This window comes from Heloderma suspectum, chromosome 1 (assembly GCF_057233095.1).
Source record: "Heloderma suspectum isolate Gila_16-S chromosome 1, 16-S_ref, whole genome shotgun sequence".
NCBI classification, from domain to species: Eukaryota; Metazoa; Chordata; class Lepidosauria; order Squamata; family Helodermatidae; genus Heloderma; species Heloderma suspectum.
The window spans coordinates 387,786,181-387,803,130 of NC_139458.1; the positions used below are offsets into that span (position 1 = coordinate 387,786,181).

General features: G+C 45.7%; 1 protein-coding gene across 4 annotated transcripts in view; it reads right to left on the minus strand.

The window, feature by feature from the left end:
- RBKS (ribokinase) overlaps positions 1 to 16,950 on the minus strand; it is an 83,730-nt gene that overhangs the window by 37,168 nt on the left and 29,612 nt on the right. For 3 of the 4 annotated variants that reach the window (XM_084828575.1, XM_084828574.1, XM_084828577.1), the window contains exon 5: positions 3,642 to 3,806. The exons of the other annotated variant lie outside the window; for it this stretch is intronic. In XM_084828575.1, coding sequence (XP_084684701.1) covers positions 3,642 to 3,806 — 165 coding nt within the window. The remainder of the gene's footprint in view (positions 1 to 3,641; positions 3,807 to 16,950) is intronic. 4 annotated transcript variants of the gene reach the window in all.

The window sequence follows — 16,950 nt, forward strand, 5'->3', positions numbered from 1 at the left end:
ATTGTATGCAGAATGCTGGGTGAAGTAATACCTCTCTTTAAAAACTAAAGAGAAGCCAGGGCCTGTAACTGTGTATCCTCAGCTGTTTTACATTCAAGTGGTACAAGTGAACAAGAATAGAAGTGTTGGAGTCAAAGTGTAACAGTCACATTGTTATTCTGGATTTAACAACCTCCCTTGGCATCATACCAGTCCAAACAGAGACCAGTACTACACTCACAGAAAAGTTGCTGTGGGGATCTTTAATGACTAGTAGTAGGACAATGACACATTGGCAAGTGTGATCCTGTCAATTTGGAGCCTATAAAATCAATGCAAGTGAATGGGAACAAGAGGGCTTACAACCACACGCTTCCGTTTCTTCACTTCCCTCTTTCTTCTGAGTGTGGCATCTGGGCGTTCATCTGTTAAACACAATAGTCTAGTGTGCTTCCGAACATAAACTACTGCATTAAACATGAGGAGTCTGCAGACTAAAGGAAAGGAAGTGCCACTAACACGCTGCAGCTGGGCAACATGTTTTGCCTGTCATCTAGGGCAAAGGCGATCAGAGCTTTGGAGTCTGGGTTTCACCTTGACAAAAAACGGAACAGGTTCCTAGGGTGGTTCCTATCTCTTGATGAGGCAGTCTCTTGCGCTAAGCTGCCAATGCCATTCTTGCTCAGCCAATGGGATTTGGGTTTGGGGGGTTTAACACTTGCATGAAATGACAAAGCATTTATTAATTCTTCTTTTGTCCTATAAAAAAAAGAAGCAAAGGATCTTGTAGTCCCTTAAAGACTAACACATTTATTACTGCATAAGCTTCCATGGACCAGAGTCCACTTCATCAGATGCATGAGACTGCCGCTGTACTCTACGTACGCTTACTTGGAAATGTGCACCACTGAAATAAATATCTTCTAAGTAAATGTCTTAGGTACTTGTGGTATATGTCGACTGCAGACTGTAGGAGGAAGCAACCTCCAGAGGGGAAACTGTGTTAGTCTGTTGCAACAAACACAAGGGTCTTGTAGCATTTATAGGCTAGCAAATGTATTATCATCATCATCATCATTTATATACCTCCTTCTTTGCAAAAAAGCCATCGGTGCAGTGCACAACAATTTAAAATAATAAAAATGTCTACGTAATTTTAACAGGCTAAATCAATAAGACAGATGTGTCTTCACATCCTTTCTAAAAGCCACACAACTGGGGGCCAATCGAAGTTCTGGGGGAGTGTGTTCCACAGTTTGGGAGCGACACAGGAGAAAGCCTTGTGTGGGCTTTCATGTGTGCCTGACAAACAACCCTCTGTGAGTAACGGTGCCTGCAAGAGGGCCTCTCCTGCAGATCTGAATAACCAGGCAAGTTCATCATGACACAGGCAGTCCCTTAGATAGCCAGGTCCTAAGCTGTTTCAGGCTTTATAGGTGAAAACCAGCACCTTGAACTGAGCCCAGAAAGCAATGGAAACTAGTACAGGTCTTTCAAGACAGATGTAACATGGTCCTGATACTGTGCACCAGTTAGCAGCCTAGCTGATGCATTTTGCACCAACTGAAGCATCCAGATACTCTTTAAGGAGTAGCTCCACATTGAGCACATTGCAGTAGTCTAAGTGTGATGTAACAAAGGCATGGATAATTGTTGCCAAGTCAGACTGACTCAGGAAGGATTGCAGCTGAAGCACCAAGCATAATTGTGCAAATGCACTCCCCGCCACTGCCACCACCTGAAGTTCCAGAGAGAGCATAGGATTAAGAAGTACTCCCAACTCCTTCCAGAACAGGTTGTACACAATCCCCAAGCCAGGCTTTCTACTGACCAACAGCACCATCTTGTCTGGGTTTAACCTCAGCTTGTTCCCCCTCACCCAACCTATTATCGAACCCAGGAAACATTCAAGGTTTTCAACTGTAACAAAGATCAAGAACGCAAGAAGAGCCCTGCTGGATCAGACTAACAGTCTATCTAGTCCAGCATTCTGTTCACAGAGTGGCCAACCAGCTGCCTGTGGAAAACCCACAAGTAAGACACGAGCGCAATAGCACCATCCTGCTCATGTTCTCCAGCAACTGGTACACAGAGACATACTTCCTCAGATGCTAGAGGGGGCATACAGCCACCATGACTAGTAGCCATTGATGGCCTTATCCCCCATGAATAGAGCTGGGTGTCATCAGCTCTATCATAGTACAGTGTAGAAGCTGCTGTGGAGCAGGATACACTACATCAGATGGTCTGATGTTTTGTTCTGCTAAGGTAGTTTTTGACCAGGAGCTTGGCCAATGATAACACTAACTGGATAAAAGTATAAAGAAACAACATCTTTTTCTGAAAGCATGCTTTCAATCTTCAGACTTCTCCTGCTAGAGCAGTGCTGGTGCAACTGACCAGCATGCTAACCTCCGTAGGCCAGATGTCAACAGGGCCAATCCCTGTGCTGCTTCTTTGGAGTCCTTTGAGCAGAAAAAAATATTTTAGAATAAATGGTAAAGAAATAACTACTGATAGGCCAAACCTACTAACACATATGAAGGCCAGGATGGTGTAGTGTATGGTCTTCCCCAACCTTATGCCCTCCATACATTTTGGATTCCCATCAGCTCCAGCCAGCATGGCCAATTGGTCAGGAATGCTGGGAACTGTAGTAAAAAATAACTGGAGAGCACCAGGGTGGGGAAGGCTGGTATGCTGGCTAGAATCTTGGGAGATCCAGGTTCAAAGCCTCACTCAGCCACAAAACTATCTGGGCGACACTGGGCCACAGTCACTGTCTCTTGAACTAGCCTTGCAAGGATAAAAGGAAAAAGGGAAACTACATACACTGCTCTGAGCAACTTGAAGGGAAAGCAGGATAAAAAATGTTAACTAGATAGGTGGTAGAGGGTCCGTCTGTCTCTGCCTGTTTAGCTGCTGTGCTTATCTGGATATACCCTCTTGATGGAGCTCAAGATTGCAGCGGTACTGGTCCTTTAGTACTGCCTACTCTCTGGAAGTACCTGCTACTACAAATTGGACAGGCACCAAGCTGTCTTGAGTTTTTGGCACTGACTGAAAACATACTTTTTCCAATAAGTCTTCCCAGGAAGGTAATGTTGTCTTCTATATACAGTAATAATATACAGTATTTAATTATAAACTTCTACCATGTTTTTGTACATTGCTTAGCAATTTCTTTCAATGTAAGCGATTCATAAATATCATCCCATACACACGCACACACCTCCAGGTTCAGAGGCAATAGGACTCTGAATACTAATTCCTGGGGAACAAGAGTGGAAGAGGCCGATTGCCTTACAGCCGTGCTGTGGGCTTCCGGTTGGCCAGTGTGGGAAGCAGAATGCTGGACTAGATGGACAGATCCAACAGGGCTCTCCTTAAGTTCCCAAGGGTGAGCAAGTGATTGTTAATGACCACTTTCCCAATGGGGAATTGTGGCCAAGGTACAAACTTGCCCATGCCAATCCAGCAAAATCACAGCTGAGCTTGCCCAGCCAAATCATTCCCAGCTCTCTAGCTGCTAAATTCCAGTCACCCTTCTTTACCCCACTGTTTTTTTGGGGGGAAAAAAAGTTCTGAAGCACTGCTGCCTTGAAAGGATGCAAACATATGAAAAGAGTGAACCAACAGTACAGCCACATTGTTAAGGTTACCTCCACTGGTGTGCGCCATTTTCAGGGCTTCCAGAGAAATAGCCGGGGTTACTTCAAGTTGGCAGACCATTACTTTGGCTTCAGAGATGACGTGAGCAGCCCTCTTTAGGTCGTCAGAATTCAGAAGCAAATTTGCTCCAGCAACAATGACAATAAAGTTTTGCCCTAAAAAAAGGGTGGAAATGGAATTTTAACATGATTTCCAAGTAAATATTTAATACCTCTGGGATGGATTCCATCCATGTTCTTACACAGCTCCTCTTCATTTCAAGGGAGCTTGCACAGGAGAACATCCTGCTCAACGGTTGTCCAACAAAAGGATTGTAGTTTGAGCTTTTGCAGGGCTGAAGCATATTTCAGCAGATACTATTGCAGTGGACTGGAAAGGCAAACTGTTATGTTACCAATTCCCAAATGTTGTATAAGACAGCCATGCTGGATCAGATCTATCTAGTCTTACAGTTCTGTTCGCACAGTGACCAACCAAAGGCCCATGGGAAGCCTACAAGCAGGGCATGAGCACGACAGCACCTTCTTGCATGTGTTTCCAGCAACTAGCATACTGCCCATGATACAGTGGAGGTACTATATAGCCACCATGACTAGTAGGGTTATCCTCTATAATATTAACAGCATCAGTGGAACATTTTTTGGACCTACTCTCTGAATGAAATTCGGCACTCCATCACTTAAGTGGCTGCTAGTTATTTGTCATTTTAGTGAAACAGTCATAGACACAGTATAAATCCTTTGAAAGCAGTATGCAGGTGAGTTGGTCAGGATTATACTGTGGCCATTCTTGCTATACCATCCATATATATTGTTTCTAGCTCTGTAGAGAGATGCTGCCAAGAGCCATTCCATAATTAGAGAACATCCTAGATAATGGGGGAAAAAAACTGACTCTAGGTGAGCACAGACTGACAGGTATTTGCAGAAGCTGCAACAGAAAATCATACATGGAGTTGATGCAGTCCATACTACACCTTGTAGTTCCTCTACAGATCAAAGATTTCATATAGCTGGTCTGTGCAGAAATCAAACAACACACTACTCAATGATCATGGCCATGCCCCTTTTCTGTATCACAGCCTCCCCAGCTTTTAACTTTTTTTATAGTGGTTGATAGGGAGGGTGGTGAATTTTGCACCAAGTCAAATTCCCATGCAACCCATTCATGTAGAAACCTTTCTTATGTTCACCTGCTAATCTCTTTTAGCTGAAGCTAAACCTGGCTACTTTACAATATTGGAAGCTGGCTGCTTCACAATTTCACTGCCTCCCTTTCCCCAAGTAAATGGAATCAAAGTTATCAACCTGCCTATAGAGTGCACAGCTGAAGTTACGACAGTCAGAAGCACACAGGTAGAAGAAATGTGTGAACATCGGTATTGGAAAACTGATGGACAGAAGTGACATGTAGCGAAATGAGACAAGAGTACTGGTCTTCTGCACCTATGCTTTTTGCAAGGAATTCTCTAAGGGGGAATATTTTAATTATGGGTTTCTGGTGGCTATTCTGATGATTTAGATTTCAGCACATTTCTTTCAGCAACAAAACTTATAAGCCATGTCTAGGACATGGAACTGGGCAGGCTAAACATTCTTAAAACAAATAACAAGTGTCGCTTATTTTAGTTTAGCACTCATTGCTGGCAGCCTTCTTCCAAATTTCTTGTGTTGGTGATTCCAACCAATGTTTTTCACTCTCATACACTTCCGAAAGAGTGTTTCAAAATAGATTTCAAAATAGAATAGATGTTTTTGTGCTTAGACATGGGAAAGGAAACATGCTTCCATAAACTTAAACCCCAAGGTGCCTTCTGGAGAACAATAACAACTCTACTTTCAAAAAGTTATCAGTGCCCATAGGCATCATCACTGTTTACTTCCCCACCCCATTAGCTGCATCCAATAACATGGAGCAGCATGATGATATCAGAACATGGGTAAATGTTACTATACATTATACAAAGAATGCAGGGAGAACTTGGCAAAGGGCTGCTGTTCTCCTCAACAGCCTATATTTATCAAAATGCATAGTTCCCTCCTAAGAAATTTTATCACTCACTGATCGGTCATGATTCAGGGGAAAATAATAGTGTATGTGTGTAATCTATTGTAATATGCCCCTACCTTTAGGGGAAATTTTACAAGGGAACTGTTTTATACCAGTTTCTGTGTAACAGTAGTACCCCATATTGCATCTCCAACACAGGAAATGCATACAACTGTCTGGTGTGATGATACTCCTGAACAGTCCATGACTCCCCCCCGGGGGGGGGGGCATCAGTGAGGCATCCCCTCACACTACACTGAGCCTGACTCTTCTCACCAGAGTCTGCCTGCTTCTGAGCTACCGCTACCTCTAGGGCAAGGGTACTGAACCTCTTTCAGCCTGAGGGCTGGATTCTATTTCAGAGAAGCTCTCAGGGGCCGCATTCATGGTGGGTGGGGACAAAGGCAAAAGAGGCAGGGCCAAAATACCAAAAAATATCAGCCTATCTTAGCTCAAAGCTCTTACTGCCAGTCACTAAGCCTTAGGAGAGACATTTCAACCTTTTAATATAGGTAGGGAAACTGCACAAAAGCCAGGAAACCACCAAATGACTGGTGGTCAGGGAAAGGGGCAGAGTGAATTTATTAATTAATTTATTAAATTTCTTAATTGCCCATCTGGCCGGTCACCCGGCCACTCTGGGCGATGTACAATGGTACAATTTAAAACAGTAAAATTATACATTAAAACATTATTTAAAAATACCCTAACCCACCCCAAATGCCTGCCTGAATAATCAAGTTTTCACTGTGTGGCGGAAGATCATTAAAGAGGGGGCATGGCGGAGTTCCCTAGGGAGGGAGTTCCACAGAGTGGGGGCCACCACAGAGAAGGCCCTCTCCCTTGTCCTCACCAGCCTAGCTGTCCTGGCTGATGGGATAGAGAGAAGGCCATCCAAGGCTGATCTTGTTAAGCGGCCTGTCTGGTGTTGCTGGAGGCGCTCCTTAAGATAGGCTGGGCCAGAATCACATAGGATTTTAAAGGTCAAAACCAACACCTTGAATTTGGCCCGGAAAACAACTGGTAACCAGTGCAACTCCTTCAGCACAGGAATGATGTGATCACGCTGGTGGCTGCCTTTAATCAGGAGAGCCACCACGTTCTGTACCAGCTGCAGCTTCCGAACCATCTTCAAGGGTAACCCCACGTAGAGCGCATTACAGTAGTCTCGACGAGAGGAGACCAGGGCATGTACTACCGATCAGAGCAGATGGTCGGGAAGGTAAGGGTGCAGCTGCCATATCAGATGGAGTTGGTACAATGCTGTCCGGCCCACAGCTGACACCTGAGCCTCCATGGACAGCTGGGAGTCTAAAATGACCCCCAGACTGCGGACCTGGTCTTTCAAGGGTAGCTGTACCCCATTCAACACAAGGTCAACATCTCCCAACCTCCTCTTGTCTCCCACCAAAAGTACCTCGGTCTTGTCAGGGTTCTGTTTCAGCTTATTCCTCCCCATCCAGCCGCTCACCGTCTCCAGACATTTAGACAGGGATTCCATGGCCAACCCTGGTGAAGATTTGAATGAGAGGTAGAGCTGCGTGTCATCCGCATATTGATGACACCGCACCCCAAACCTCCTGATGATAGCCCCCAGCGGCTTCACATAGATGTTAAATAGCACCGGGGAGAGGATGGAACCCTGTGGCACCCCACACGTGAGCGGCCACGGGTCCGACACCTCCTCTCCCAGTGCTACTCTCTGGTACCTGCCAGAGAGGAAGGACCAGCACCACTGTAATAGTGAAGGGAAAGGGTGTGGCCATGAGGGCCAGACTTGGACCCCAGGCCTGAGGTTCTGCACCCCTGTTGTAGGGAGTGTTGGTATGGTCCTTGCCTCCACATTAATAGACCCAGATGGTGTTCTCTATTCTAGTTCAGACACCTGCTCTGGCTGGGAACATTGCTGAGGCTGAGGCTGTCAATGCAGTTACTGAAGCGGCCACAATGGCAGTGTGTTCTGCTTGATTGTTCCCACTGGGGCTTCTCAAGACTTGGCGTTTTCTCCTTGTTCTCCCCAGAGGAGCCCTTTAAGTGCTCCAGTAAGGTCAGAAAAAACCAGCAAACTGGGGTCAGTGGCATCACATCCCCTCCACCCTGGCTTTTTAAACTTTTGGTTATGCTGCAGAGGCAGCTGCAAGTGTTGCAGCTCTTGACAGTATTAACCAGCAATTGTTAAAAATTCAATCGAAAAGTGATTTCGTCATTGACTTGCTCCCGCCAAATGCTTATGTCAGGGCTTGCAAATCATGAGTGGCTATTTGACGGTGGATTGGCTTAGGCTGCAATAAAGTCGATGCTTTACAAACACAGTATTTTTCTTGAATGAGACTTCAAAGAGCCTTGCATGTAAAGTGGGCCTCCCCCAGATAGAACGATAACAATAATATCATGATCTCACGGGGAGGAATCCAAGCTTTCCAAAGCAACTGGACCATTGAATGTGGCTCCAATATTCATGTTAAAGCTTATTTTGGTTAAAACCCAGCGCTTTCCTCTCTTTTCTTTTCCCAAACAGTCACATTCAGTGAAAGAAACCTGCCCAACATAAACATGCCAGCCAGGAGCCTCTGGGTTGCATCTATTGTGCTCTGCTTAGCTTTGGAAAACTTCCATAGGAAGAAGCTAATTATTGTAACTATTTGAAAGATTGGTACAGACACAGCATTACTCAAAGGTTAGTCCAAGAAATGAAGCGGATGATACCATGTATTGCAAAGTTTCCCAAACTTAAGAATGGACTTGCTGAATCACATCAAATCTCTATCTAGTCCAGATGTCTGTCTCCAACAGTGCCTCTGATCCCACATCTAAAAAAATTTGAAGGGTTCTTCTCTAGAGCATAATAGGGAGGCAACCCCGCAATATATTTATAGTTGTGTGTGGGGGGGGAACATAAATACAAAAATCTAAATGTAAGTTACTTTTCTAACAGTACAATCCATAACAGCTCCAATCTAACAGCATGAAGACCTAATTATTTCTTCTTTTTTAAATTTGGGAGCTGTTTTTAGATCTTCACACTGTTTTAACCCAGCTGCTGATTTTACTATGCCCCACTGCTAGTTTTATCTGTTTCATGATTGCTTTTATTACCACTTTGTATTTCATGACCAGTATCCTATGCTGCCTGTGCGCCTGCAGGACCCACTGCTAATGCAACAGGAGCTAGTGGTTTTTAAAGCAATCAGAAGCGTGTGGAAACACTAGTTTCCAGAACAGGGCAGTTCAGCAGAGTTCACAGAAGGGAGCTCTACTGAGCCATCCGCATCCAGAAACAAGTGTTTCCACTCATTTAGCACTCACTTCCCACCCCCGCGCTAGCGGTGGGTCCCGCTGGTGCAATGTAATTTATTTATTTACAATATCTGTATACTACTCCATATCTAGAACAGATTTCAGAGCAGTGAACACAAGAGATAAAACAGTAAAAGGATAAAAAAAGATTTAAAACACCAGATTAAAAGTGTGCTATTTTAAAAACAGAATAGCAATAGAAACCGTGACTGGTCAATTAAGGAATGCCTCCTGGAACAGTGTAACCAGCCTTTGGATCTAACAGCATCTAACCAGCCTTTGCTTTGGTCTCTACTGAGTGATCTGCTTGCTTTGCTCCGTCTGAGTGAGTGAGTGAGTGAGTGAGTGTGTGTGTGTGTGTGAGAGAGAGAGAGAGAGAGCACGCACCTGTATCACAGAGATTGACTGATTGATACAACATTTGTATACCGCTCCCATCCAAAAACATTCCAGAGCGGTAAATACATCAAGTATAACAGTAAAAAAAGACAAAAGATTAAACACCACGTTAAAATTATTAAAAACAAAATGCCAGTAAAAACCGTGGCTAGTCATGTAAGGAATGATTCCTGGAACAGTGCTGTTTTCAGGAGGTGCCGGAAACAGCACAGTGTTGGTTCCTGCCTGACCTCCAGAGGCAGGGAATTCCAAAGAAAGGGGGCTGCCACACTGAAGGCTCTTCTCTGGGTGGGCTCCAGTCGGGCCATAGGTCCATGTGGAACCACCAGGAGCAAGCCCTCGGATGACCTTAGTGACAGGGCAGGTTGGTAAGGGAGAAGGTGTTTTCTCAGGTATCCCAGTCTCAAGTTGTTTAGGGCTTTGTACACTAGTACTAACACCTTAAATCTGGTCCGGTAGCAAATAGGCAGCCAAAGCAGTTCCCTCAGCAAAGGAGTTACATGCTGAACAGGGGCAGCTCCCAACAACAGCCAAGCTGCTGCGTTCTGCACTAGCTCCAGCTTCCAGAGAAGCCTTAAGGGCAGCCACACATAGAGTGTCTTGCAGTAATGCAGTCTTGAGGTTACTAGCACCTGTACCACTGTGGCCAATCTATCCCTGTCCAGGACAGGCCACAGTTGGCGAACCAGCCAAAGCTGGTAAAAGGCACTCTGAGCCACCACGGCCACTTGGGCTTCCAGAGACAATGATGGATCTAGGAGGACCCCCAAACTATGGATCTTTCAGAGGGAGCGCAACCCCATCCAGAACAGGCAATGAGCCTATCTCCCAAACCCACTTATCCACAGGGCTTCCATCTTGCCAGGATTCAGTTTGTTTATTGGCCCTCATCCAGCCCATTACTGAGTTCAGGCACTGGTCCAGGACTTGCACAGCCTCTCCTGATTCAGATGTCACAGGGAGATAGAGCTGTGTGTCATCAGCATACTGATGGCACTTAGCTCCAAATCCGCTAGTGACCATTATCAGCAGCTTCATACAGATGTTAAATAACATTGGGGACAAGATGGTACCCTGAGGAAGTCCATAGCTCAATTGCCAAGAGATAGTCACCCAATGTTATTCTCTGAAATCAGCCCCAGGGGTAGGACTGGAACCAGTGTAACACAGTGCCTCCAATACCCCTCCCACAGAGTCGATCCAGGAGGATACCATGGTCGATGGTATTAAAAGCTGATGAGAGATCGAGCAGAATTAACAGGGTTGCGCTCCCCTTGTCCCTCTCTCGATAAAGGTCATCCATCAGGGCAACCAAGGCTGATTCAGTCCCATAACCAGGATGAAACCCAGATTGGAATGGGTCTAGCTAATCAGTATCCTCCAAGAGTGCCTGCAGTTGTTCTGCCTCTCCCCTCTCCAGAACCTTTCCTAAGAAAGGGGTATTTGCAACTGTGCAGTAGTTGTCTAATACCCTTAGTTCCAGAGTGGGCTTCTTCAGGAGTGGTCATGCTACTGCCTCCTTAAGGACAGCAGGGACCACCCCACCCGAAGGGAAGCATTCATCACACCCCGGACCCACCCAGTCATACCCCCTCATCTAACTTTTATCAGTCAGGAGGGGCAAGGATCGCGAGGGCACGTGGTTGGTTGCATTGCTGCAAGTACCTTGTCAACGTCATCAGGACGCAACAACTGAATCTGATCCCACAAAATCAGGCAGATGATGGCATCAGACACCTTGACTGGAACTGTGCTAACAACAGCTTCAAGTTTGCTGTGGAGACAAGCGATTTTGTCCTCAAAGTGCGATGCAAAAAGGTCACAGCGGGTCCATGAGGGGACCAGGTCCCCATTCGCTGGGGGGAGTGTTAACGGTTCCCCAACCACCTGAAGGAGCTCCCCTGGATGGCTACTTGAGGACGCAATGGAGGCAGTGAAGTAAGCCTTCTTTGTTGCCTGCACCACCACACAATAGGCACGATTATGTGCTCTAGACCATGCTCGGTCATCTTTGCTTCGAGACTTGCACCATTTGCGCTCCAGCCGACATCCAGCCTGTTTTATTGCCCATAGCTCCCTGGTATACTAGGGAGCAGAACGGGCTCCACAGCACCGGAGAAGGCACTTGGGTGCAGTCAAGTCGATGGCCCTCCACATCTCACAATTCCACAGTGAGGCTAGGGCCTCGGCTGGATCACCAGCTTTCTCCACTGGAAAATCCCCAAAAAGCATTCAGAAATCCATCAGATTTCATCAGTCTCCTAGGGTGAACCATCGGAATGGGTCTCCCACTCCTGCAGGAGGGAAGTAACACCGTGAGTTCAGATCTCACCAGGAAGTTATCTGACCATGACAATGGGGTTACCCACCAATTTTCAGATTATTCATCTCACAACTTGGGGCAAAACCCAAGTCAAGGCTATGCCCTGCTTCATGTGTTGGGCTGATGGCAAACTGAGACAGCTCCATGGTTGTCATGGAAGCCATGAAGTCCCAAGCTGCAGCTCCAGAGACAGCCTCAACATGGAAGTAGAAGTCACACAGAACTACCATCCTGGGTTTCCCCAACACCACACTTGAGACCACCTCCACCAGCTCAGTCAGGGAAGCTGTTTGGCAGCAGGGTGGGCGGCACACCAGTAGCGTCCCCAATCTGTCTCTATGGCCCAGCACCAGGTGTAGCCCCTCAAGACCTGTGAGTGGTTTCCTGGTGATAGAGATGGAGGTTCTATACGGCACCCCCCACCCCACCCCCCCGTAATGAGTGGGAGTGCAGTGGCAGTACTGGATACTGTCCTGTATTTTTTATTTGTACACTGCCCAGAGAACTTCACTTATTGGGTCACCTAAAATCGTAACAAATACATTCTGTACATGCCTTCTCAGAAGTAAGCCCCGCTGATGAGACCTTCTCCATCTTAAGTGTGTGAGTAAGACTGCAGCCTTAATCTGGGAGTCACTGGGTGTCTGTCAGAAACCTTGTAGCTTAGGTGTACCCTGACTGGGAAACCTATGTCATAGTGATATTGAAATTTCCAAACCACGAAGCAAAGCACGAGACAAGCTGCCACAGATTTATAGGTGTCATTTGACTTAAAGCATCAGACTGCTGCTAGTAGACAATGACAACCATGTTTTGCCATATGCATTATCTCTGAGCATTGTGGCAGCTGTGGGATTCTATGTAGTATTTTCTAAAAAAAATGTTTTTCCTGTAGCAAACAAGAAACAAACAGCATCTCATGAAGGTGTAGTTCTGTCTATGAGCTCCTCTGTATTTACCAGCTGCTTAGGTGGGAAGACCAACATGCACCCTGAGAATTTGCAACAGTTGTCAGGTTTATTAAGCTAACACACTAGATTCAGGTAATTTTTATTTTATTTATTTATTTAATTTCTATACCATCCAATAGCCAAAGCTCTCTGAGCGGTTCACAAAAACTAATGCTTTTCCGTTCCCCTCCAGAGACAAACTTTGACATATTTTTCTTTAATCTCACTTGTCACTTCTCTGATGTAAATTAAATGGAAAATCTAAACCTTTTGCTGGTATCAAGGTACACTTAAGACTTTTTTTGTACACAAGCTTCTGCATACATGGGAAAAAAAGTCTGACTTCAGATTTTGGATAATGATGAATGAATGACAAAAGATGTAATGAAGCTGAAGCAGGCTTGTGTTAGTCTCCAGTGCTGGTTCCAGCTTTGAGGGGGGCCTCACCAAAGTGCCCTCTGGTAGACCCTTTGCTTACCTGGAAGTGGTGGTGGGAAGGGATGATCCACTGCTGGGAAATCTGGCCCTTTTTGGGCTCATCAGATTTCTGCAGCACCCCTAACCCAGCTTCCATTTGCGAGCCAAGCCGTGGGTTTTTCCCAAAATCCAGGATTTTTTTTCAGCTTTTACAAATTGTGTAAATAGACATTTGCACAAATTGTGGCTGAAATTTGTGTAATTTGTGCAAATTTTGGCCACAAATTACGCGAATCCACCAGGTGGCCCAACTTGCTGCAGACAGAGTCAGACCAGCTGGAGGAAGTTGGAATGGAGTCCAGGGGGCTGAACCAATGAAAATTAATTGACATCCACCCCACAACTAGATTTCTCCCTAGTGGTGGGTGGCAGCTAGAGCAGTGATATGATGAGCTCCAAGCTGCCATTTCAGTGCCCCAGAACAACGCTAAATTAGGGCAAGCTCCTCTGAGCAAATCGGTATGATTTCATTAAAACTGCACACAACCCCCACCCTCTTTTACAGGGCATATTTTCAGCTTTAAGTTCTTTCAGAAGAGAAATAACTGGAAATGTAAGGCTACTCCCTTATTTCGGATGAATTAATATCCTCCATATTCGGTGTATGAAAACACACCAAGGGGAGCTGCATGCAGTGTTTTTTCATGGGAAAAAAACATGCAGTGTTTTTCCATGCAGTGTTTTTTCATGGGAGCTTGCACAGAAACTAAGGCATGGCATAGCTCCCTCACAAGTTACAGATGAACTGCAAAATCATTTGTTGGGTTCACCATTTTTGTAACTTGTGAAGTTGCCCTTAAAATAATAGAATTAAAATGTGTTTGCTTACACGTACTTACAGGCTGAGTGAAGGAAAAAGTGGGAAGATGTAGACGTAACAGTCACTATTATGCTGTTTTGGATGTCAGATCCATCCAGGCCCCAGAATCTAACTCGCTGAGTGTGCTGCAATTCCCACATACAGCCAGCTCCAGCATTGACTGGGTGTGGAATCTGATATGAACAGCACTGGTTTGCTGCTATTCATTACATTTATATCTCGCTTTTCTACAAAAGAGCTCAGGGCAGCCAACAATGGGTTCTCTCCTATCTTTTATTTTTTTAATCAAACCATCCCTGTGAAATAGGTTAAGCTGAGAGACTTGTGACTAGTCAAGGTCACCCAATGAGCTTCATGGATTTGAACCTTGGTCTTCCCAGACCGAGTCTCACATTCCAGCCCAAGGGTGAGTAACCTTTTTGGGCCCAAAAGGCCACACGCAGTGCTGGGTGGTGGGTTGGGGGCCACACAAACATATATATGTACATATGAACATACATACTCCCCCTCCCCTCCCCCGCCACATCTCAGCATGCAGAGTTGGAAACCCACCCTCGTCTGCAGAGATCTGGGGATGAGATCACTTGGGGGGCAGAGGATAGCTTAACACCTCCCCCCCCTGCCCAATGACCGTGATCCAGATCACTGCTTCCTAACTGCATCGGGATCACTGAGAGAGGGTCAAGGTTTAAGCCTCCCCCAACAGCAATCTCGGCTGGATCAGGATCACTAATGGGGCACAAGGTTAAAGCCTTCCCCTCATCCAGTGATCCTGAGCAAGCAGCACCAGAACAGTGATCTTTTCTCTGCTGTTCAGCTGGTGGCTGATCAGCTGGGCTGCCGGGAAAAGTGGATGGGGCTTCTCAGGGCTCTGGTGGGCTGCATGGAGTGGCTGATGGATGCATGTGGGCCACTGGTTGCCCACCTGTGCTCTAACCATTACACCACACTTGCTCATTTGCAAAATTGCCAGGGGACTGTCTTCATGAGCAATTTAGTGCGAAGTCAGAGCAGACTGAATTGCTTTGCGACAGATGATGCCGTCACCAATCCGCTGCCAACAAGCCAGTTCCCTCTTGAAAAGTTACATTTTCTGAAACTCCTTTTACTTCAACTTCTTTTACTGAAAGTGGCTCCCTGGAGGTTTTACCACAGTGTGCCATGTGTCCCCCCGCATTAAATCCTGGGCATGTCTCTGTGACCTGGCAGCAACATGGTTAAGGGGGTGGGATGCCCCATTCTCTCTTGTTTCCCCAATGGAAATAGCTTTTCCCACTGAGAAAATCCCCAGGAGCGCAGCAGTGACCCCTCACAATACTGCAGTAGTGGGGACACTCCTTCACCTTAGGTAGCCTGCATATAATCTTTAACATATCCCCTCTTCTGTACATGTTTACTCAGAAGAAATAAATAAAACTTGCTCCCCTGCAGTGAAAGCGTTAAAGGCTAACTTTAGCAACCCACCCTAAAGCACTCTTTTGCTTCTCCGGTACTCTCCTAAATTGCTATTGCAACGTTGTGCTTCTTCGATGTTCTGTAGTTTCTCTGATGTTATGTAAAGTCCCTTTTCTGCTTTATCACAGTAACAATCATTCAGGTTTTCAGGAGCTTCTTCTTGTGAGCAAGGAGAAGGAGAAAGGGGGGGAGGGTTTGGAAGCAATAACTCCAGGGCAGAGTGCTGGAATGGGGCAAAATTGAAGGGCTGAGCTGCTCTCAGGGGGGCCTTCAGATGCTGCACTTGAGAACCGGGGATTTTGGCTTCTTCAAGGAAAACTGCACACATGGGGAAATTTAGTTGCTCTCTATTCATAATAATGTAGTGGCAAGGGGGAGCCTGGACAGGGGCAGGAAACAAGCCTCTCTCATTGTTTGAGCAGCCCCTGCCAGTTTGATGATGTTCAGTTCTACTCTCCTCTCCTCTCCTCTCCTCTCCACCCCACCCCACCCCACCCAGAAGTATGTTCCTTTCAAGTGCTGTATGACCCCTGAAAACCAGATTTTAAAGGTACTGTACACTTGGCTTACTTTGCTTTGTGTGTCCCTGACGGAGCAAAGCCAATTGCATGAAAATCCAGGTAATGCTCCAACATGCTTCTCATTCCACTGTCGTAAAGCCCCCCCAGGAACAGTAAGGATCAGTAGAAAAATCTGAAGACAGAGGCACTAGTAGTAGTAGTAGTACCACTAGTTTGAGGTATTGGATGTTTGCAGTTTATAGAACAGAAAGTAGGTGTGTGTGTGTGTGTGTGTGTGTGTATATATATATATATATATGAGGCACATCATAAACAGAGCCACAGTGAAGTCAGAAAGCCATAGCTCTAGTATTATAGGTGGTTTTGAAGAAATCAAACCAGACATCTATACTACAGCAGTATGGTGGGGACCATGTTTAAAATACCACTGGGCTGCCAACTCTTAAGGGGAAAAAGAAACCCTAGCGATGTGACTATTTGCAAATGTTCATTTAAACATAATTTCAAAATGACCAGGCCTAACACAGCTTATTTCTTAACAGCAAGGCTGAGCGTACACAGGTATGTAATTATTATTATTGTTGTTGTTGTTGTTAAAAATCTGTGTGGCAAAGTGCCCAAGCCAGTTAAAAAGTGGACCAACGGATGACACTGCAAGAGAATAGTAATACAGGTTGGATCCAGAGAAGCAGAAGCGGCATGCTGCTTATGCAATGGGTGTCCTGCATTGGCTGCAGCAGACTCTGAATGAAGGGCTAACTAAGAAGCAAGGTAATAAAGCAGGCAAAAGGTTGAAGCATAGGCAAGCAGTCAGATATGTAGGGTCAGGCTAAAGCAGGAGGGGTTGAGATAGCAGGCAGAAGTCAAATCACAGTTAGGCAGTCAGATACATTACACAGTCCAGAAGCAGAGTCAAGAAGGAGTCCAAGGGTCAGTAGTAAGGCACATCAATCACTGGACCAGACCAGGGTAAACACTGGAGCAGGAAGATTGTTTCTTGTGCTGGCT